The 24,116-nt window shown below is 37.8% G+C and overlaps 1 protein-coding gene across 1 annotated transcript; it reads right to left on the bottom strand.

Moving 5' to 3' along the window:
- Window positions 1-1,795: 1,795 nt before the first annotated feature.
- On the bottom strand, window positions 1,796-15,178 carry scn1laa (sodium channel, voltage-gated, type I-like, alpha). Its single transcript, XM_078261819.1, has 17 exons — window positions 15,021-15,178; window positions 14,165-14,431; window positions 11,769-11,901; window positions 11,409-11,647; window positions 11,143-11,316; window positions 10,690-11,055; window positions 10,026-10,505; window positions 7,692-7,824; window positions 7,440-7,594; window positions 6,970-7,143; window positions 6,753-6,875; window positions 5,107-5,382; window positions 4,911-4,967; window positions 3,917-4,054; window positions 3,651-3,755; window positions 3,275-3,545; window positions 1,796-3,151 (listed from the first exon to the last, which is right to left on the bottom strand). Exons 1-17 carry the CDS (start codon window positions 15,126-15,128, stop codon window positions 1,968-1,970), a joined length of 4,383 nt encoding a protein of 1,460 aa, XP_078117945.1. The 5' UTR covers window positions 15,129-15,178; the 3' UTR covers window positions 1,796-1,967.
- Between the last annotated feature and the right edge of the window lie 8,938 nt (window positions 15,179-24,116).

The raw sequence follows: 24,116 nt of genomic DNA, 5'->3' as shown, positions 1-24,116 counted from the left end.
ACTGAATGTGTAACTGTGTAAATGTGATCTGCAAAAGAGAGGTTGCCTCTCAGTGAACCTTCCCTGAATAAATAAAGGTTAAAAAAACAAAAACAAAAAAAATCTGAATGTGCAAAGTATTTCTGTCAAGTGTTACTGCTCTGACATTGATAATCAAACATAATCAACACACTCGGCTGAATTTGTTTGGACTGTAGGCTAAACTCATCCCAGATTAAGAAACAGCCATGTTGTGACTGTACAGTATACTTGAAGCAAGAAGCATGATGGTCAGGGAGAAAGCATGATGAAAATAGTACACTCTAGCATGCATAATCATGGAGTAAGATTCATGCAGGTCTACAGTTCTAGTTAACTGCAGCAACTCCAACGTGGTGTCTTGGATCTGTCAAGTATTTTAAGCGCTATGAGCAAGCAAGACTAGTCTGAAAGCAATGCTTCTCGTTGTAAAGTCTACCCCTGAAGGACCACCCCTTTTGAAAAGTTAAAAAAAGTGTATAAAAACTAAATTAACCAAACTGTGAATGAAGTAATAACGTAAAAAATGTTTTGTTTTTTTCTATTAGGTAAATTAATACAACACTCAGTGATATAACAACAATTCAAGACACTGGATAGCAGAACTAGCTGCAATAGAATTTAAAGCATTAACTACTGTGTCTTTCAGAACACTTTCATTCCCCACAAACATGCTTGCTCCTGAACACAGCCAACATTGCCCCACTACAGCCTGAATGAGCCGCTTTACTATGGAGCTAAATCAGGGCCAAATGTTTTGTTAATTTGAAAAAAATATATATAGTTGAAAAACTAAAGCTTGAAATTTAAGTTTTGGTCTAAAACTTGAAAAATAAAACCATGTATTCAAACTAAAAATAAGTGTACCATTTTTTCTTTCAGTTTGAATAAAATTTAGATTAAATTCTGGAATTATTTTGAATAAATTATTAATTTTCATTTTTCACTTTTATATTTGTTTTCAGTTCCACATTTCATGTTTTCAGATTCAAAACTTATTTTTTTATGGCTTCAAATCTTTTTTTACAGTTTCAGATCTGTTTTTCAGTTTCAGATCAGTTTTTTCAGTTTCAGACTTTTGGCCCGATTTTGCGTAGGGGGCGTGGCTTCAACTCAGAGGGGCGTGGAATTATATTATACTGTTGATGCTGAACTGCACAATCTGGCACAGTTTATTGCTCTTATAGTGTAATTGGTACCACGTGTTGTCCAAAACAGTTTTTTAAATGGAACTTTGTCACTGGCATCAGTTTGTTTAGTAAAAATCACATGTATATGGTGGATAGAAAGCGTTCAGTCATAGTTCTCGCAGTAACACAATTTCCTAAAGTCAACATGACTGTGGAGAGTCTTCTGCCTTCTTTGTTAGGCTGTCACTCATAATTCCACGCCCCTCTGAGTTGAAGCCATGCCCCCTACGCAAAATCGGGGCCAAAAGTCTGAAACTGAAAAAAACTGATCTGAAACTCTAAACATATCTGAAACTGTAAAAAAAAGATTTGAAGCCATAAAAAAAATAACTTTTGAATCTGAAAACATGAAATGTGGAACTGAAAACAAATACAAAAGTGAAAAATGAAAATTAATAATTTATTCAAAATAATTCCAAAATTTAATCTAAATTTTATTCAAACTGAAAGAAAAATTGGTACGCTTATTTTTAGTTTGAAAACTTGTTTTTATTTTTCAAGTTTTAGACCAAACCTTACATTTTCAATTTCAAGCTTTAGTTTTTCAACTATATATATTTTTTTCAAATTAACAAAACATTTAGCCCTGATTTAGCTCCATACTTTACACTAACCTTTAGACTCAAGTAAGCATGGTCAGTGTGGCATAGATATCCATACTAAGGAATGGAGTCCAATGGATATCTTAGTCACTTTCTAAGGTTGTAAACATTTTGTCATTAATTACAATGTCTTTGTTGCATCTCCAGCATTCTTTTATTACTCTTTGACATCTTTGCCCTCAACCTCCTTTTCACTTTTGTCTTTTTCGTATTTGTTTTTTCCATTTGTTGTCACACTGTTACATGAAGGTTGAGGGGCCGTTGAAGGAGTCAGTTCACTTTTATCGGCACTAGAAATGTCTTGGAGTTTGTCTGTGACAAGATCCTCTTTGTCAATGTGTGTTTCATCTTTTTGAATATTGTTACTGGATGAGTATAAGGCCTTTACAGCAGCATGCTTTCTTACATACTTTTTGAATGCTCTCTGGATGACAATGGCTGATGTGTCCTCCTGTTTGCGGCGGAGGGTGGTAGTGATGGGTTCATGGGACACTTTGGAAGGATTGGAGGCCATGAAGCGCTCCTCCATCTGCCCCCTTAGGATGTCCATCTCCCCACCCTCGCCCAGAACACGTTTTGTGAATGCAAACAAGATGTCCAGGCAGTGAATCCGCTCTCCGTTCACCATGGGTAAATCCATAGAGATCAGTTCCAGCTTGTTAGGCATGGCTATGCGTAATGGTGGGTCCAGAGCATCTGCGAATTCTGACAGCTTATTGTACTCCATGAACTGTGTTGCATGAGGATCAAACCTTTCCCAGACCTCATAAAATGTTTCAAAATCATCCTCACTTAGTGGGTCTGTGCTCTCCTCAGTGGCCACACCAAAGTTTTCTAGGATAACTGCAATGTACATATTCACCACAATCAGGAAACAGATGATGATGTAGCTCACAAAGAAGGCAATCCCCACAGCGGGAGATCCACAGTCTCCCTGACCAGGACTGCCAGGATGCTCCGTGGAATTGTTACAATCATCTTCATGTTTGTTGAGAATGGGAGCAAGTAGGCCATCCCACCCTGCTGAGGTGGTGATCTGGAACAAACAGATCATGCTGTTGCCAAATGTCTCAAAATTGAAAAGATCATCAATGCCTTCTTCCCTCTTGACGTAAGCAAAGTTTGCCATACCAAAGATGGCATAGATAAACATCACCAGGAAGAGCAAAAGACCAATGTTGAACAAGGCAGGAAGTGACATCATCAAGGCAAACAGGAGTGTGCGGATTCCTTTGGCGCTTTTAATAAGGCGGAGGACGCGACCAATCCGAGCCAATCGGATGACTCTGAACAAGGTTGGCGAAACAAAATACTCCTCTATCAGTTTTGAGAGAAACACACCTAAGGAAAGAAAGCAAAACATATTAAATAAACTGTAAACAATGCACACATATATTGACGAAATGAATGATTTTAATTTATTTGAGCATTGCAAACAGAGATGAGAACAGAGGCGAGTCATACCAATGATTGACAGGATGACAACGATGAAGTCAAACACATTCCAACCATTTGTGAAAAAGTAATGGCGAAGCGCGATCATCTTCAACAAACACTCTCCAGTGAAGATGATAATGAATACTACATTAATCCAGTAGAGAATATTGTCCTTTTGTTTGGACTGGTCTTCAGTTTCCACCATCATGGCTACCATATTAAGCCATATTAGAACCATTATTACAATATCGAATGCCTGTTTTGTGGTGAAGTCAAAGATGTATCCTTGAATTTTGTTCTGAAATAGACACAAGGCACAGAAACACAAATACATTTTAGGTTCTATGAAACAAGGATAAGATCATCATTCAGGTGAGATGCAGTCATGATTAAAGTTACATACTGATGGCCTAGGAATAGGTTTTTGAGGTTTCTTTGACCCCAGCTTTTTCATGGCATTGTAGTATTTCTTCTGTTCTTCAGTCATGAAGATGTCTTGACCTCCAAAGTAAAGAGGGGATGTGAGGCATGTTAAATCACAGCAAAGGGGATGAGGAGATACTGAGATAAGACAAACTAAAAGCAATGCTTTTAAATATTGCATTTCCATTGAAATTTCAATTCCAAATATAAAATGGCATTTGTTTAGAAAGCAGATTTGATACTCATCTTTTTCTTTTGCTGATTGAAATTGTCTATGATGACACCAATGAAGAGATTGAGTGTAAAGAAGGCTCCAAATATGATGAAAACAACAAAATATATGTACATGAACATGTTGTTCTCATATTCTGGTTGATGTTCTTGCTGTAAAAGAGACAAAAAAGTGAGACATTAGTACGTTAAAGTTAAAATCCTTAAGATTTAGGTCCTGGTTGATTGGTAACTGGCGCTAACAGCACTAAATGTACCTTCATACTACTGCAAACACTCACTTAGGCCTTTTTGTTTACGGTGAAGCCAAACAAACTAATTGTTGTAATAAATAAGTTAGTCAATGATAATTGCAACTGTGATGTGATTTTGTGCTTCACACAGCGCAAGTAGTTTTCCACACAACAGCTGGGCATAGTAAAATGAGTTAATACAGCTTTGACGTTAAAAACAAATAAAACTAAATAGAATAAATAAAACAAAATCCAGTACAAATTGTAATATATTGATTGTTTTTCAATTTGGCATGGACAATGAGTCTTCATCTCAAAAAAGAAAAAGCTCCATTGCTACTGCCTCATGAAAACTAATGACAGCCTTTTGCATTTAGTATCGGCAGGTTGAAGTTACCCTCTACTGGACAAGACTGAAATGCAATACACATCTTTGTTTTTCTGTGTTGTGGTTTGATTTTAATGTGGCATGGGAAATTATTGTCACAATGAAAAACAATTCCTTTACTTACAAAAGACAAGAAGCTAAATATATTTTGTCATATAGCAACATTTCATTTCATTAATTTCATTTATTTATTATTGAATTGCTTTTCTTTTTAAATCTTTGTTTTTATTTAGCCATTTTAAATCTTCCATACATAGAGAGTTAATTTTGTGGTTTGATTTCATAAACATCTTAAAGATTATAACTTAAAGTATTGTGATATTGGGAGGCACAATGTATAAGAGAGATTACAAAATGTAAGATGAGCTAAACATTGTAATTTGATTACCTTGCTTTGAGCGTCCACAGCAGCATACATGATGGGCATCCAGCCCTTGAATGTAGCCTTTATTGAAATGAACAATATTCACAAAATAATATTATAGTAGGCCTTTGATCTTCCATCACTGTCAGTTTTCCACCAATACAGCAAATAACATATTTATAAGCTTAAATCAGCAGTTGTCTAATGTTCAGTTACTTACCACTTGCAGCAGTGCAAGGTAACCCAAGCCAACATTGTCAAAGTTGATTTTGTGGTATTTCCAGCGAGCAAACTCTTTGTCAAAGTTCTCACATTCTGTCTTGTTATTCACTTCTGATGGAAGGAAATCTTCATCCGAGGTTCTGTTGACACAATGGCCGTACTTCCCCGCAAGTAAGTTGACTCCCATGATGCTGAAGATGAGCCAGAAGATGAGGCATACCAGCAGCACATTGAAGATGGAAGGAATGGCTCCAAGCAGGGCATTCACAACCACCTGCACACCAACACATAAACTTAACCCAAATGTATACAGCAGAGATCACAGCATGTAGAATCAATGCACAACACTGTATAATAACACTCTGGTAATGGTAAGAATAGGAAAACACAAGAGTGAATGTTTCAGTGCCAACATACACATCAGCATGAGCTCATCATAGCTATGACTAACACCAAAAGCTCAAATACAATAACTGTATGGTAAAAGGTAGGAAAATATTTAGGAGAAGAGGCAGGAGAACGACGCTGTGTGCTGTATCTAAAAGTTGTCTTTGTTGGTAAAAACTAAATTTTAAAGAAACATTAAAACAGAACACCTTGTAGAGGCATGACGACGCCACAAAATGTGCTTACTGTAAACAGAAACAACATGTGAAGAAATCATGTTAAAGAACCCAGCAAACAATATCCAAAACAATGAAATTATAACAGAAACCAATGTAACTACTACTGATGCACATAAAAAACTGTTGCAACATGCAAATGAGGGAATGCACTACCTAACACGTTAGGAAAGACCAACATCTTAACAGTGCTATAAATAGCTAGTACATGAAAGCAACTAATCAATACATGCTCCATTGATTTTAGCAGCCAACAACCCTCCCCCTTTAGTTGCATAAGTTGTCCAATCCTGTTTAGACCAGGCTTGCATTTCACAGCAAAATACTGTAATGGTATGAGATGTTACAACGGACATGGCACCACTTAAAGGACAAGTTTGAAATTTAACAGATTATATCTGTTAAATAGCTGGAGCTAGGAGATGGTTAGCTTATCTTAGAATAAAGCCAGGAAACAAGGCAATACAGCTTGCCTGGCTGTATCCAAAGGTAAAAAAAAATCCAGTTACCAGCACGTTGAAAGGTCACTAATTAACATGTGGTATCTCGTTTGTTTAATTTATACAAAAAACGAAGTGTAAAGTGTTTATAGGGAGTTATGTGCCGGAGCAGTAACTTCCCGGAGTCTTCGTTCACATGAGGTTTCCAGGCAACCTAGACTACAAGAAGTCACTGCTCCCTGCAACTTCCCAAGTTTACGGATTAAACAACTGAGACATAATGTGTTAATTAGTGAGTTTTAGACACGCTGGTAGGCAGATTTGTGTTATCTGTCAACAATATCCCACATCACTGGTGTATAATTAGATGATAATTTTACAAAAAAAGTGACGTAATCAACTTTGTCATTAAAATATTTAAATCACACTGAGGACAAATAACAGCTGGAGAAAGAGGGTTAGGAAAAGATGGGAATGCTTCACCAGACTGCACAGTGCCTGTACTCTGTACCAGTGCAGTGAGCTGGTGACAGACAGTGCACTGTGACTCAGAGTAGGTAGGGAAATCCAGTGACTCTTACCCTCATGCCTTCGAACCGAGACAGGGCCCTCAGTGGCCTCAGAGCTCGCAGGGTTCTCAGAGACTTGATGGGACCGAGGTCAGAACATCCCATGGCGTTGGCTACCATCGTGACCAGTGAGACCTAGAACACATGCACACACACGTCATTTATAAAAAGCAAGCTAAGAATTGTTTGAACAAGAAAGTGTATGTGTCTTTCAGGTGTTTTAACCTACATCAACAATGAGGAAGTCCAGCCAGCACCAGGCATTTGTAAAATACTTGGCATATCCATACGCCACCCACTTCAGTAACATCTCCAGAATGAAGATGTAGGTGAAGATTTTATCTGCAAACTCCAACATCGTTTTAATGGTCTTCCTCTTCTCAATATAGACATCCTCAAATGCCTGGATGTGAAGACAATAGTATGAGTAATTCATTGTAAATAGGAATACAAATTAAATAAATACATCTTATTCAAAACCTTGACCTTACTTTGCAGTGAATTACAAATGTTCTATTTTTGTAAGGTAAGGTACCTAAGACTGCACTAACTCAATACAATGAAAGGAAATGCGCTTTAAACACAGCAGTTTGAGAATCTAATGCCTGCAGAGAGATGCCAGATATGTATGTAATATGTAAATACATGAGAGCAGCCCAATCAGGTGTTCAAAAAAAACGTTTTACTTCCTGCTCTTACCAGTGCTCCACTGCTAAGCAGGATCATGAAGATGATAAAGCTCTCAAACCAGTTGTGCTCCACGATGTGGTAACAGGTCTTTCTAAGCGTCCACCACACCTTCCACCAGCCCACTTTGACGTTTACCTGACAACATGGGAACTTTTGCACACAGCCTGAGCAGAGACAAAGGGGGATAGTGATTTACCAGTGCATTATGGATTATTAGATAAACAACAAGGCTGTAGTAGTGGTGGTTGTAGTAGTATTTACCATCAGGAAAGCATGCGTCCGGTTCCATAGATTCTTCCAATTCAAAGTCTACAGAGTCTCTTCCCTCCCCGCCTGGCACACCGTCTATTGTGCTGCCCTCAGAGGAGCTGGACTGGTCATCATCATCTACAATCTGCGGATGAATCCGAGTAAAATGAGTGTTGGATGAGCAAACATAACAGAGCCATGGCAAATGTAAGGAGCTGACATGCTGAGCACCTGTCTGTCCACACACTTCATGCACTTCTTCAAAATGTTATTTTCATACAAAAATAGTCTGATATACCAAGAGACTTGCACAAGACTTGTGTAATTGTTATGTTGATGTGCTGTGTACCTTGTTTAGGGCTGTTGGTAATAAGGACTTCACAAGAATCACTGACAAATTTAGTTCAAGTTTGAATCAAATGTGTTATGGCTAAAATAAAGAGCATGCATGAATCAGTATTTGCTGTAACAAGACTAATCAAATCTTATGTTTAAATGTCGACATGAAAATACATCTGCATGTCCTCTTTCTGCAGTCTAAATAAATAGCAAAAATGTAATAAAAAAAACCATGAGGGCACCCTCATTAGATTGAGAGCAGAAGAACAGTTGTGTGCTCGTCAACAGAGAAGGCAATAAGGACTCCACATTGTAGTTGCTATGGATGTCTAGCCTCCTCATAACTCCAAACAATGTAGGAGAGTATACCAGACTCTCAAAGATATGACTTTAAGGCAAATGTGATTGTGACACTAATTAGTCACTATCATTTTACTTTTTTTTTTAATTATATAGTTGTTGTTATTTATTTAGCTAAACAAGAGTGAAACTATATGAGAATTCTACAACTGCCCAGCATGACTTGTTTTACCTGTGAAATGTTTGCTTAGCCAAATAGAGAAAGTCAAAAAATGCAGAGTAGGCTACTTGTTCTATACAGCCAGTCCTGTGAAGTATAAAAACAAAGTAAATTTAATATGGCAGAAATATCTAAGAATTATTGGAGATTTGCAGCCTGGCAGTGTTGTACAGTAGCCACATGGTCTCTGCCTGCTGTTGTATGGCTTTCTATAGGGTGTGTCTCCTAATAGCTGGTAGAGCTATGAAGCTTGAATGCCTTCCTTCCTTGAGAATGCTGGAGCACTTGGCTGTCCTGGGACCAGCTAATGCCGTGCAGGGAATGATGTAAGCATGTTACTGCGATATATGAGCACTAATATCAATGTGATGATGGTTTGTGCTTTAATCCATCCATTCTGATTCTGTCAGAAGTGCTTTAGCAAAAATCATGAGTAAACTGTGGAACATAAAACAAATTTAATTTAGGTTTTTTTTAAATATAAGTGTCATTTTGAATTATCTAAAGCATGGTTTGCAGAAACCCTTCGTATGTATGTGCTGAAATCAGAAAAACACCATGTTATTTCAAAATGACACATATCCTGGTTTGGCAATGCAACATTGCAGTTCAATGAATTTGATGTAACGATGCAAAATTCATTTACTATTTTGACAAAAATACAACAAAACAAAAATACATTACAGTTGAATTAAATTTACTTTAACTTTGATGTTTGAATAAATAAAAAATATTTCAGCATCAACTAAAATACAAATTCAGTACTGAAGAGTGAATGAAGTAAAGAAAAAAAAAGTGATCTGTTAAAAAGGTTACTGAATGGTTATAGTAAATGACGCAGGCAATCTCCATGATGAATGTATAGTATAGTGTTCTTACGCGTCTTCTAAAACTTTGAGAGCATCTGTAAAGCAGCAGCAACAAATCTTCACATACAAATATGCCTGTAGGCAAAATTATTGAACGCAAAGACAAAATAAAAAATAAAAATTAATTCACAAAGTAGGCTACATAAAGAAGTAGCAACACTCAAATAATATAGACTGAATATATACTGAAATTCGCACTGTGAACTTTCCTCCAACACAAAGCACAAACAGCCCCCTTAAGAGTAGGATTCAGCTCTCAAGCACTCAGGCTTAAATTGCACATAATGTAATCTACACACTGGTATTTTCCTGTCTATATGGCCTTTCTCTGTTAAAGGGTCATGGTATATAGAATCTTCAGGGAAAACGTTACGTCACATGCTCATACCTCATCGCCATGGACTGTGGGCAAAGTGCTTGAACGTGACTACTGCGATTGATCATTCCACTTAGCTACAGCTAACAACAGATATGTTTGCCAAGAACCACAACCAACATTGAAATCCTTTGTCATTCATCACACATCATAAACAATATGAATATAGCTGATAAGACTTGGTGTTTAAGGAGAAACTCATTTCTAATGAAGTTAAAGTAAAGGCCCCTTGGCAGACTTACCACATGGCATCCTCCTGCATCAGACGAGGCACTGCTGAAGTCGTCCGTGTTGAGGTTTTCAAAGTCAGACTCTCCCACAGCAATAGGAACAGTGAGAGTCAGACTAGGATTGTTGATGAAAGACATTATAGAATCATCACTCTTGCTGCTGACTATGTACTTGTCTCCAGTTTTGTCCACTCCGGTCACATCCCCATTTCCATTCTTAGGAAAATCTTTGATGATGTGGTTGGGGACACCATTCGGCCCGAAAGGTTTGTGTAGCTCATCCAGGGATTTGTCCTCACCTTTCCCTTTCTTCTTTGTCCTGAGACAGACACTGTTACAGCTGTTTCGAAGCAGAGACTTGACAAAGGCAATGCCTTTGTGAATCCGTCCAATGGCAACCTGCAAATTGTTCATGTCGCTGTCATCTTCTGTCGCTGCCAGGTTGTCAGCACTAAATGAACTGAGCAGCAGGGCCAGGAACAGGTTCAGCACCTATCAGATAATGACATGACTTCATGTAAGATTGCGTTACCTTAGCTATTGTATGTAATGAAAACAACAAAACGTGTAGCTATAAAACTGCATCATTTGTGGTTATTCTTTACATCCATCAGCTAAATCTACAAGAGTTGGACAAGCTGGACTCATGAATTGACAATAAGAGATGATAATGTACCACAAGGTTTCCAATAACCATGACCATCATGTAGACAATGATGCACATGGGCATCCCAGCCACCTCCATACAGTCCCACATGGTCTCTATCCACTCTCCACAAAGCACTCGGAACACAATGAGGAATGAATGGAAGAAGTCATTCATGTGCCAACGGGGCAGACGTTTCGGAGTGCAATGTTTGCAGATTCTACACACATTTTCCTTGTAGTATTTTCCAAATAGCTGCATGCCCACTACAGCAAAGATGAAGACGATAATGGCCAGCACCAGCGTCAGGTTGCCCAAAGCCCCCACTGAATTACCAATTATTTTGATCAGTGTGTTAAGAGTGGGCCACGATTTAGCCAACTTGAATACTCTCAGCTGTAAAAACAAAAGAAAAAAAAAGTCATTTCACATCTTTCAGCGCACAAAATGCATTTTAACATATTGGCTATGACACATACTTACCAATCTGAATGATCTCAGAACAGCCATGCCACCCACTTTTTCCAAACACAGCTCCATCAAGCTTAAACTGACAATGATTGCATCAAAAATATTCCATCTCTCCTGGAAGTAATAGTATGGGTCCAAAGCAATGATCTTGAGAACCATTTCAGCCGTGAAGATTGCAGTAAATACCTTTATAAAAACAGCAACAGGAATACTGACCATTAATAAAGCTGTTTTGCAAAAAAAAGAAATTCTGTACTCTACACTTACAGTTCACTCACCACATTGCCCACATACAGCATATAGGTGAAACCTTTGCTCATTGGATAATGCTCCATGGCCATAAACAATGTGTTGAGTACAATGCAGATGGTGATGGTAAGGTCCCCAAATGGATCCATCACAATTAATTTAACCAGCCTCTTGATCTTCAGCCATGCTGGACAACATTCCCAGATGAGGAAGGTGTGGGCAAAATCGTACCAGAAAGGAGGACACTTCTGCCTCGACTCTTCAAGCTCTGATGCACACAAGTGATGGAAAAACAGAAGCAATATTTTTATCTAAACATACTATTTATCTTTTAAATATCCAATATATAACCAAAATAGGATACTCATGCAACGGTGTACAATACCTACCCTCCATTGTGCTGGTTATGACACTTGCTATACTATGAGCTCTCTGTCTAGCCTCTGGGCCCTCAAGGTAGTCCATAAACTCCTGGTGTGTTCCTCCGCCGGCCTGTCTGTATTCTGTGTCAGTGGTGTCAGCCTGGAGATAGAAACAATTGTTACAGATGCAACTGTGCTACAGACGATAATTAGGCTACATGTTACTGTGGATACATAGCAAATGTGAATAAAATTGTCAGTATTTTGCATCATGGTGCAACACTGCAAAAATAAGGGAAGTAACAAGCAAAGGCAATTGTGCATAAGAAATTTGTTATAAATTTCTATACCAGGTTGACTCCAATAGGGAAATCTTAAGCTCTATGTGATAATAACTTTTAGACCCATTAGTCAGATTGTCAGAAGCCGCAGTAATGGTTGCTAATCATAGTGGATCAAGTAACAAAAGTGAACCTTTTTTTTGTCATTCCTGACTAATAAAAACAGCGTTACCAGTTAAAAACCCAGTGGGTCACTGAAATTTCGAATCACCGTATCACAGATTGGAATTTCTAAAATGTATAAGTTGTAAAAATAACTTTTAAGTTGTATAAGTTGTAAAATACCGGCCGCTTTATCTTTAAAGTTTGTAAAAGGTTTTTGAATTGCTTTTTGCTTATGATTTAAGCCATGCTAGCGGCACAATGACATTTTTGGCTTTTAGTGAAATATCTCGAAAACATATTGCATGGATGGTCATGAACTTTGGTACTTTGGAACTTTGTGCTACAGTAACAACATCCTTCACATGAAATTACACAGTACAACACAGCGTGAGTCAGATGAAAGAAGAACAATGAAAAAAATGAAAACCGAAATAGCTAGAGCTACAGTATGGACTAATAGGTTACAGGCAAATGAAATAGGGCTGTCTGGGCTAGACAACCCTTTCTTACATTGTCTCCGATGGAGGCTATATCTATCGTCACTTTAGGCAGAAGAAGCCCCACAGGTGACGATGGGAGTGAATTCCCACCCACCAGAGACACAACCCCATTGCAGTCTACGGAGCTGTGCTTGATCCTACTGGGTGGAATTAGTCGATGCGACAAGAAGCTGCACTGGCTCATACTGCTGCTGCGTCGATCACAACTCCGGGGAAGAAACAAAGAGCCCCTCCGACTCATGTTGTCCTCAAAAATGCTGTTCTCATCATCGGCAAACTCATTTTCTGAGCCCACGTCCTGCGCTTGGCCTCGGAAACTGAAAAGGCTGGTCCTGCTGTTCCGTCTGGATGAGAACAGGGGCCCACGAAAACTCAGAAAAGACTAGGGGAGAAAGATATTCTTCAGTGGATACATGATATATGCTGATCGTAAAGAGGAAAACTGATTTCTGCGTGGTGGGATGAAGAAAAAAATTGCCTGATGGTGATGATAAGGATGATGGTCATAATGATGTTGGTGAGGACTGGAAGGAAACTGCTAAATTAAAAATACATGTTAGTGATGATTATGATGGTAAGGATGATGATCATGATGAAGAAGAAAAAGATAAAGATGATCATGATGATGATGCTGATGATGCTGATGATGATGGTGATGCTGATGTTCATAATAATGATAGACATTGTAAGGAGGAAATTTGTAAAATAAAATATTATCTTGATGATCACTGACAATAACAAGAATATAAGAAGTTGATGAAGACAAAGACGAAGAAGAAAAGGATGATGATGACAATGACGATACCGATGATGACGAAAGTAAAAAAGTGTCAAAGTCAAAGTTGCATTGGGCTGAATTGACATGAATGACATGACATGAAAGTAATCACAAAATGTGGAAAGCCAGCAAATATTTATGTTGAATAACACATAGCCTACTGAATATTCTAAAATCCAACAATTGGTGTGAAATTGGAACTGCTCACAACTATCAGCTGCTGTAATGTAATCTTGGTAATCACATTATCAATCCATTTGCTTCTCCTCTCCTGCCTGTCACAACATAAGCCAGCGAATCTTCTTCATGACAAAAGTTACACATATCTGCCATTCAATTAAGAGAACACTTATCAGACTGGAGTTTTGATCGCTCCTGATAAAATCTTATTTTATTTTTTAATGTTTTTTAATATAGGCTACTGTGGCCGCTGGAGAATGCATGAATTTCAAGCACTGCTACAGTAAAGTTTTTGACATTAAATATTGTAATAACACTGTAATTTGGTGGGACTGTAAACTGAAAAAGAGATTATTAAATTGAATTGTCTAACAATTATTGAAACTGTATTGTTTTGGACTGATTCAAAACTAATGTAAAAAGAACTGCACAAAAGTTGCTTTAGAGTTGAGAAGGGAGCATAGGTATAGCAAAATATCATATTTCATTGACAAATCATACTGACAGATCATACTGAACCTGATGTGCGGATGAGCTTTTCATGTCATAGTTGAGCTGGTTTGCATCCACAGAGAAGCGGAAGCGAGCTTTCTTCATACTGTCCTGTGACTCGGATTTAGGAACCTTCCCATCACCCCCTTTGCCCTCCTCCTTCATTTTTCTTCGCCTGTTGCGTCTCTCTTTAGCACTTTTGGAGCTGAGCTTGGAATTGTCAGAGGAGCTCTCTGGGCCAACGGCTTTATCGCTGGCCTCCCCACCCTCTGCAGCAGCTGCAGTGGCTGCTGCCTAGAAGAGGAAAGTAACAACAATGTGGGTAAACAGGTGAAATAAACATTTGTGAGTCTTATATTGTTTACTTTTTGCTGACAACGTTGTCAGCAAGGTGTTTTACTGCTATCTGCAGATAGATATTTCTTCCTGAATTCAGGAACAAATAGAACATGTATGGACATACAAAAACACAATGGGTGGGTACAGCATATTATTTGGAAGAAAGCATCAAAATGTCTGTCCCTGTACGTCTGTAGGGGATCATTCACAGGATGCAGATTCATAACCATGTACTGTGGTGGAAGACAACATTTGGAGACACACTATTATAGTGAATTTGAATACTTCCTTCACCATTGGCAAAATCCTATTCATCATGTATACATGTAGCCTACTGTATAACTGGTTTGCTGTTTGTTCCATGTAAACATCATGGAAGACTCATAACCACGATACCAGTGTTGATACATTTTGCTAGGAAACAACCTTTACCACCGTGCTCTTTCTCGTAAAAACAATCTAATTTCTACTACTAAAAACAAGATGCATCCCAAATTGATGTTAATGGACATGAATTATATGGGGATCTTCAAATGTCCTGTACCTGAGCGTCCTCTTGCTGCCGTCTCAGCTGCTCAAGCATGGCCTGAAACTGTTCCTCCTTCTCCTTCGCCTCCTTTATGGTGGCCTGGCTCTGCTCCTCGTAGGCCATAGCTACTACAGCCAAGATCAGGTTGATCAGGTAGAAGGAACCGAGGAATATCACCAGCACAAAAAAAATCATGTAGGGCTTTCCAGATGCCCGCAACGTCTGGAAGTAAAATAAACAAAGCAGTGGTCTACTATTTAATATACTTAATATACTAATTATTTTGTTCTTTTATCCTATACCTTTTCATGTTGTATTTCTTAAATCCACATTACTTTTCTACTTTGTGCTATATGCTTTAAGCTATCATTATCGTTTTGATGGTGTGGCTGTGGCTTCACCAAGCAGCAGAATTTATATAGATGTCTCTGTCCCTCCATTGTTTTATATATTTTAAGAAATAATGTCCAGAACGCACTTTATATTTAAACAAATCTCAAAGTGCTCATTCACGTTTAAGAAACCTATGAAATTTGAATATAATTCAATGAATTTGTTCAAATACCCTGTGAAATTTGCTGTAGTGACACCATCAGGCCAAAATATAAAAAAGAAAAAATAACAACTATTGCTATTCCATAACATGACCAAGGGACACTGACAGAGAATAGCTTATGAGAAGATATTACCAAACAGATAATGCTAACCAATCACACACAGTGCAGTGTAGTATTACAGTTTGCTTTACTTGCTGATATTACAATGTTAAGCCTCTTCAGTGGGCACCTACTGTATTTGCCTTTAGGGCCATTCAAGTTGTGTGTGCCTGAGTCACAATGGAACTCATCTTTGTTTCTTCTGACTGGGATGCACCTGCATTTCATTTAGAGGTTTGTTTGAACACTTTTAATACCAATATTGTAATGTGAGAATGCATTGTCTTTGACAGACCCCCTCCTTAACCCAGCAAGTAATGCCTTTTTATGTTATTAGAAAAGCAGATCGCACAAATACAGCACCTGCCACCACACATGAGGTCACACATTTCATCGACCTGCCACCAAACCAGCCACCATTCTTCTCACAGGGTCACAGCAGTTTATTTGAGCAAAGTAAGGACCAAGGAAGGTGAAGCTATTAACTCAATACAAAACAGAGCTATACAGGGTAATCTAGACTAAGTTAACATTTCACCTTGATATCACGGGTTTTTATAAAGCAATTTAACACAGCTTTTAAAAATACCAAGGGTAAAATATTTTGGGGATTAAACAAATGGAAGTTACTGATCGTCACACATCTCACTCATTCAATTACAGATGTGAGGGATCTTTAAACACTATGAAAGTATTTACTCTTGCTCAATACATACTTTTGTGGAGTAATAGTCCGGTATGGGCATCATTAAACATTGGGTTGTATTTAAATTGGTTGTAACAGACACAGCAGTTTTTTTTTCTTTTGACAACTGAGCGCCTGCATATGAGAGATCATCTTTATTGATGTGTTCACTTTTGCAGAGTATCACCTCAGGTCTTGCAAAACAATTAGTAAAAAAAAAAAGAAAATAAAAAAGGATCTGACAAAGAATTTTACTGCAGTGACAAAAACAATGCAGTTTTTGAACTAGACAAGTCTTGGTCAGTCTTATCATTCAAGAACGGTTATACATGTTATACAAGTTTGAATGAATTATCATTGTATTATTGTGTTTATCTTTTACTGTATTTTAATTTCGTGAAAAGTCTTTAGTAATTGATGTTTTTTTAAGCTTGTTTAAAAAGAAATCACATAAACATGCATTTATATACTGTATGTAATTATATGACTGAAAACGTTTTCTAGTCTTTCTAATTCCACTGCCTACCTGCTGGTAAAGGTTCTCCCAGTAATCCTGTGTCATCAGTCTAAACAGAGAGAGGAAGGCCCAACCAAATGAGTCAAAACTGGTGTAACCATAGTCTGGGTTCTTTCCCACTTTGAAGCAAAAAAAACCCTCTGGACACCGCCTGCAACAAACAGAGAGTCTGTAAAGCTCAGAAAGAATCACACAGCACGGTATTGTTAATGCAGAAACAGATGTGTCATACAAGGATTATATACATTCTATGTTGTATCTAATCTCCTAGTGGTTGGAGAACAAGCTTACCCAGCTTCACTGCCATTGCCACAAAGCAATGGATCTTTTTTTCCTGGAAGGTAATAATGATTATCTGATGGGAAAAAAGAAAATATATATATTTTATTAATTGTATCATATTTATAATGGGTACACCTCTACAATCTAAAGGGATCCAATACAAGATTGCTGCAAGAAATAATATATCTGTGACTCTTGTTGTGTCAGGTTTTTGCTGATCACTGGGTCAGAGAGGTATCAACTCAACTCAATGGCCATTTTCGAGAATGTGGTTAGTGGATTGTTGAAGAAGGCGGCATTATACGCTATGGTGTTATGTGAATGTTTTATCTCTCAAAATAATGCAGTCCAATATTGTACAACAGCATCATTGACTATAGCCTATAATTTAATGTATTGTATTTCTGAAACAATGTCAAGAAAAACTAAATATCAAAAGCCTCACAGATAGAATATATTGCAGTGTTGTTGTGTTTTAATCATTCAATTGTAGAGGTGTAATTAATAAAGTTGTGAATATTTAAAGAAAACAAATAATAATGACAAGTGGTCCTAAACACATAACTTCTCAATAATCCTTAGACATATCTTCAATGATTTGTGTGTAGTTATTTTGTGCAGAATCAAGTTGTCATGAACTCAAACAGAGAAAAGTTAAAAACTCACTCTCATCAGCGATGTAAGCATTCCGGGCGTCAATGCTATTTGTGTAGTTTCCATATGATGTACCATTCAAGGTGGAATTATCATGTATTAGGTTCCGGACACACTTGTGCTTTAAATGGCCCATAAACAGTTGTAACCCTATTAGGGCGAAGACACTCAGGCAGAAGACGGTGAGAATCATCACATTGGCAAGCTTCTTCACTGACTGGAACAACGCACCAACGATGGTCTTCAGGCCTGCCACATACAGTAATGCTTGTTAGACGGCATGTGCAAACATAAAAAGTGATACCAGTGAGTTATGTCTTTAAGAGTACTCCACCAATTTAGCACTACAATTCTGTAACATTGTTGCACTCACAATGGAACATTTAGCCTAAATAAAAAAGGTTGATGCAGCAGAACCAGAGCTATCATTTTTTTTTATTTCAGGCATTGCTCTTGTCAAAACCTGTTGCCTAAATGGCACACAATGAAACTTTACAGTTTTGTTGGAGATTCATGAGTGTTACACTCGTAGCGGCTGATGTAGTTGGAGGATGTTTATCAGTCAAACTTATGTGGAAATCAGACAGAAACTGATTAATTTTCAGAATATTACACAGGATATAAGGCTCATGCATGTCAGTAATGATGATGTACATGCAACAATAATGGGACACTCCGTCACCACAGATTACAAGACACTATGCTTTCATTAACCACAAGCAGAGAAGAGCAATGGTTGTAAAGGAATAGTGCAAGAAACAGAAGAAGAAGCTTGTTCAAAACACAATGGCAAATGGCACAGATCTCACAGAGTAATATTCGAACAAAATCTACAAATCTGTGTAGATTCTTAGGTGGGAAAACACACAAGAAAATTAAATGAATTTTGCTGCTTACAGTTACTTTATGTGACTTTTAAATGTTTCTGAAACTGTGTAATTTTTCACCTGATGATCATAAATGACCTGTAACAGCAAACGAGACTCACAGTGAAAAGAACGCTATTTTTATATAGTTTTTATTAATGCCTCTGCCCGGGTCCGATTTTTCTCGCAAAGTCACAAAATAATTTACGGCAAGTACACAGCGCTACAGAGCACACAATCTGATGGGTCACAGATTTCGGTGTAACACCGGAAAAGCCTGTGTTATTGTATCCAGTCAGGTAAAAGGTAGCAGGAGATTTCTTTATATAGGCCTAATTGCATTTTAATTTTATTTTAGAAGTTATCTGTTGTAGTTATGGCTGATACTGGGGCAGGGCCATCACAGAAAAGAAAAAAATTAAATGAAGAACAACTAAAAGCTAAAAGGGAAAGTGAAAGACGACGGGCTTTCAACAGATGGAGACAATTACGGGATTGTAAGTGATTCAAAAAATGTCCCAGAATTGGCCGTCATGTATGTAATATGTTTATTTAATTTATAAAATAACTTTACATATGTGGTTGTACGCCAGTAGCCGACATTAAATTGCATCCTCCTTCCATTTAGCGCAGACGTTTTATTCCTTTTAGTCTGTGTTTGTGTTGGCCAACTATTTTCTTTTCCCTTTTGCCCCAATACTTGTGTAAAGCATCCTTGGGTTTCATGAAATACGCTATATAAATTATTATTACGTTGGTTGCTACAACAATCTCTTAATGCTTCGCTCGTGACACGGTGACGGTGATACCCGGTTTAGCTCACAATACATCCAAAGTACCAAAGTTACCATATGCAACACTTGAAATGCAACGATGCATCTGTAACGTATTCTCTTATTGTAAATTAATGATTTTCTGTCTGAGCAAATTATTCATCTCGACTATATGACCTCCCGGTAAGGCTAACTCAGTAATTTACAGTGGGCAGTAAAGCACTGTAAAGATCTTTACAACAGCAGGTGCGGTAAAAATCGGCCGTTAGAATCAACACAAACTGAAAGTTACATATAGCGACTTTAAGACTCCTGATTTTAGTGCTACACTGTGCACGGGAGTCAAAGAGCTGGAGTGAGAAACCAATCCATTAAAAACCTGAAGACACACCCATTTGAACTAGCTCTCACTTCTGGGATGCCCAAGATTGCTTTGAGGATTGTGGATGCTCAGATTGCTAAAACTCTGTGACGCATCTGTGATAAGGTGGTGGACAGGTGGGGACAGGGAGAATCTGGCTACATGTCATGACAGTCACAGGAGGGGCGATAACTGGAGGAGGGGAGGTTGAGGGGGAAATCGTGCAAAAGGCTATCTTACTAGCATGCAATTGCTCCTACTGCTTACCTGGGATAACTGAAATAGCTTTAAAAGCTCTCAGCACTCTGAATGTGCGAAGAGCTGAAAAATTGCCTAGGTTTGCAAACTCTGTTACATACCTGCAGGGAAACGTAGAATTACTATTAAATGTTGACTGAGACAACAATACAAGTAACACAGATTGAAGCCAACAATGCTAAATAGATAAACTATATGATTACGGTTTTGTACACACAGTATCAAGTGAAGCATTTACACAGTTTAAACTGAGGCATGCACATTGGTAAAGCTAATAGGATAATGAGGTCACTGTGATGAGCAATTAGTTACAAACTTAAAGGATATGTCTGGTGATGTTCTATATTGTTATTATCAACAAATCCCATAAAAATACTAAAATCAACAATTTCCTTAGTGCCACATACCTCCATTTATTTATTTCCAAAAACAAATAAATGAGTCACATTGTTGCACTGGGTGACATGATCTGTCATTACAATGACCATGGAATGCTGCTGTTAAAACTCACTAAGGCACCAAATGTATTACTCCCCAGCTGAAAATAGTGCCTAGGAAATCCACTATTCATTACTGTTTAAGAAATGTTTACTAAAAAACAGTGTCCAGATGTTAAATATTTTGCCTTTAAAAAAAAAAATAGGGACGAAGGGGCCTGTGGCTGAGTGCCACAGGCAGGGGAATTGGAAAGTATCGAGAGATGTTTAAATGCATTATTGCTTTGGTATTTGTTGTAAGAAAACAAAAACAAAAATAGAACAACACTAGCTTAGTCCTCTAAGATCTAAAAAAATGGCTTTCGACCTGCACGTAAATGATAACTACATGTACATGTTAGTTAAGATCATATTTCAGATCATTTGCTCCAAAAAGTAACACATTTTGACAAAACTGTTGCTTTTGTTACCAACAGTGAAACCAGTAAAACATAAAACTTGATTGTTGTCTATACTAAGGAACCTTTGGGGGGAAATATGTAACAACTGTTGAAGCATTATTGTTATTGAGTGGCAAGTACTTACGCCATGACAATGACACTGAAATCCAGCCAGTTCCAGGGATCTCTAAGAAACGTGAACTTCCCTATGCAGAACCCTCGAGCTAAAATTTTAATGAGGGATTCAAGCGTATAGATTGCAGTAAATATGTACCTGTTGGAAACAAAATGTAGTTGTTAAACTAAACCACATTTTCATATTTATATAACCTGAGTGTGTGATCCATCCAATGTGTCATTCGTGGGAAACTTACTCTACAGTCTTTGCCCAGGTAGGCGGACCACTCAGTGTCATAACTGCACAGTTGGCGAGGATAGTGCACATAATCAGCATACTGAACAATTTGCAGGCAGTTGTCAAGGAATTAACACCTGTTTTTGTACAATTAAGCATAGTATTGTGCAAGGTGGCAATGTAAACAGTTAATGGATATATAGTAACCACAGATTTAGTGTGAGCTCAACATAAACACAAATCACATATACATATCAAATTAATATCTTGATGAAAGGATATGAGTGTACCAAAATGCAAATTGATATTCTTCTAAGAAGGTTGAAGGGGCTCAGGAGGTACAAGGCAGGTGCGGCGTTGAAGCGGAAGATGTATTTTCCTTTGTTTAATACTATGAAAGTCTGACAGAAAAAGGAAGATATGCATAAAATACTGTTTTTTTTCTTATTGCTGACTTGTAATATCTCATTGTAGTTTACAAAAATAATAAAGTAATGTATCAAAACTACTAATCAGAGTAGCTACTTATGATTTATAGCACACATTTAAGTGGACAAATCACTAATCACATTTTGTATATTTCTGATAAACCTAATTTTTTACTGGCCTGGTCTTCCTGTCATCTAAGATTCAAAGAATCTGGCTAGGTGACAATGATAACATCTGCAATAATAATAATAATAGCTGCTAGATGAGAGAATCCTCATTTCAGTGTAACTCTCCTTTAACCTCTTTAACAAAAATAAACCACAACTAATACATGTCTTTACACAGTTAAGAATAAATCAAAATGTGTGTCTTTAGACTTCATGGTCTAGTTTGAAATCAAGCCGGCCTACTTTCTGATTAAAGTAGTAGGGATCCAAGTCCTCCAGCGGTGTCGACACCATGCCTTTAGGAATGTCCCCATACAGAATAGGGAGTGATTTGCCCGCCTCCAGGTCACAGCCGGGCTTGATCTTATTCTCATCATTGCGTTTTTTCTTCTCTCCCTTGGGCTTCTTTGCGTTCTCCTCAGCGATCCGGCTCTCGATGGCTTTGAGGGACTCACGATTAAAGGGGCGGAAGCTGTCTGGACCTGGTGGTACAAGCAGCTGTTCCATCTTTTCATCCTGCGCCTTCAGAGTGAACAGCTAGCCTCCAACATGAGAAAGGCCTAAAGGGGTCAGAACAGATAAGGAGGTATGATTAGAGGTTGACAACTAAGTTATATGTTATATTTTATTGGAAACAAATAATTTAAAGTATTTCTGACAGCAAATTTCTATTGGCAGATTAGAACTGCTTTAAATGGAGAAGAGAGTATGGGGGTGTGGTTCTGTTCTTTCATCTCAGGAAATGGCAGGCTATTATGAGCCTATGGCTGTCATACACATAAATTCCTGCCAGCTATGGTAAAATTAGATCTAATTATCTGCTCTTCTGTAGATAAAATGAAGATTTGACATGACAATGATCAATTCCAGGTGGGATTCTTGCTCCTCTCCTCCATCCCTCAAAATGAAAAGAGTCCACTTTTCCCTCAGAGCACTGAGACAGAGGAGGAATAGATTCATCCTACTAATAGGCCTGACTGGTATGATGTGTAAGGCAGACCTATGCAGTATTAAATATGAATGTCCTACAGACTGCACTACATCTCTCTGGCTGCCCTGCTACTGAGAGCTTTAGCCTGATCTGAACAGTGTAATAGAATACTTCCAAACATTGTGTCTGTGATGCAAGAAATCAATCACAAACACACTGATCAATCAACTGCCCACAGCAGTGGGATGTACATGTGTGAAGTACTTGCAACAACAAAGGTAGGTCCAACTTCTAATAAAAAAGCTTTACTTTTTAATGTATGTCTAAGCACATGGTTTGCATGTCTACTTTAATGTCAGGTTTACACTGAGAGAAACAATACAGACACCATTGAATAGAAACACAAGAGATGCATTACAGCAGCTTACCACTGATATAAATTGGATTTTGATCAAATGATTTTGGTACTGTACAATATTATCTTGTACAACAAATCAACAGCATTAACATTGCCTCTGGTTGTCAAAGGATTCCCTGTTTGCCTTGCACAGAGAGATAATCATTTGTACACGTGCATCAGTGGTGCTGTCCTCTAGACAGAAAGATGACCAATGACGGAACTGCTGAAGTAGTCAAATGCAGTGCACAAGCCTTTGAAAGTACAAAGTGTTGGTTACACTTATACTGTACACACCTGCTGTATTATTCATCTTATCCAAATATGTCATTGTCACAGTGCAATAGAATAGGAAATATGTGTTGTATTCATTGTCATTATGTACAAGTGTCTATAGACCTGGTATCAACCTGCAAATTAGAGGATACATTTAACTGTCTTTGTGTTGGGTTTGGTAAGTGGTGTGCACTTTAATGGATGATATTGTTCATGGCGCAACTACTCTGCCCTGCAGTGCTGTGGTCTTTACGAGTGAAACACATACGTAAATGTGGTACATATACCATTAAAGTTTAGAGAAAGAAATGTAGCCCTTTGTTACAGTGCACCACATATTGTTGACAGACTGTAATGTATGGCACAGTTAGTGCTGAGCTCATAGCTTTCTTCTGCATCAATTACACTATTAACATACCTCTGATCTTAAAAGACAACAGTCCCTCCATATAACTATAACTAAAGCAATTAACTATTTAGAGAAACACAGTATAGTCTTGGTTAAAATAAACATTTGAGGAACAACATCGGAAGAACAAAAAGACAAACTTCCTATCACATCTCATAAAATGAAATTAACCTTGGTTTGATGTTCACCCAACAAGGTTAACCTGTAGCCACTAACCT

This window comes from Sander vitreus, chromosome 11 (assembly GCF_031162955.1).
Source record: "Sander vitreus isolate 19-12246 chromosome 11, sanVit1, whole genome shotgun sequence".
Taxonomy (NCBI): Eukaryota; Metazoa; Chordata; class Actinopteri; order Perciformes; family Percidae; genus Sander; species Sander vitreus.
Note: the sequence above shows the minus strand (reverse complement) of the source record. Positions and strands in the feature narration are given on the sequence as shown.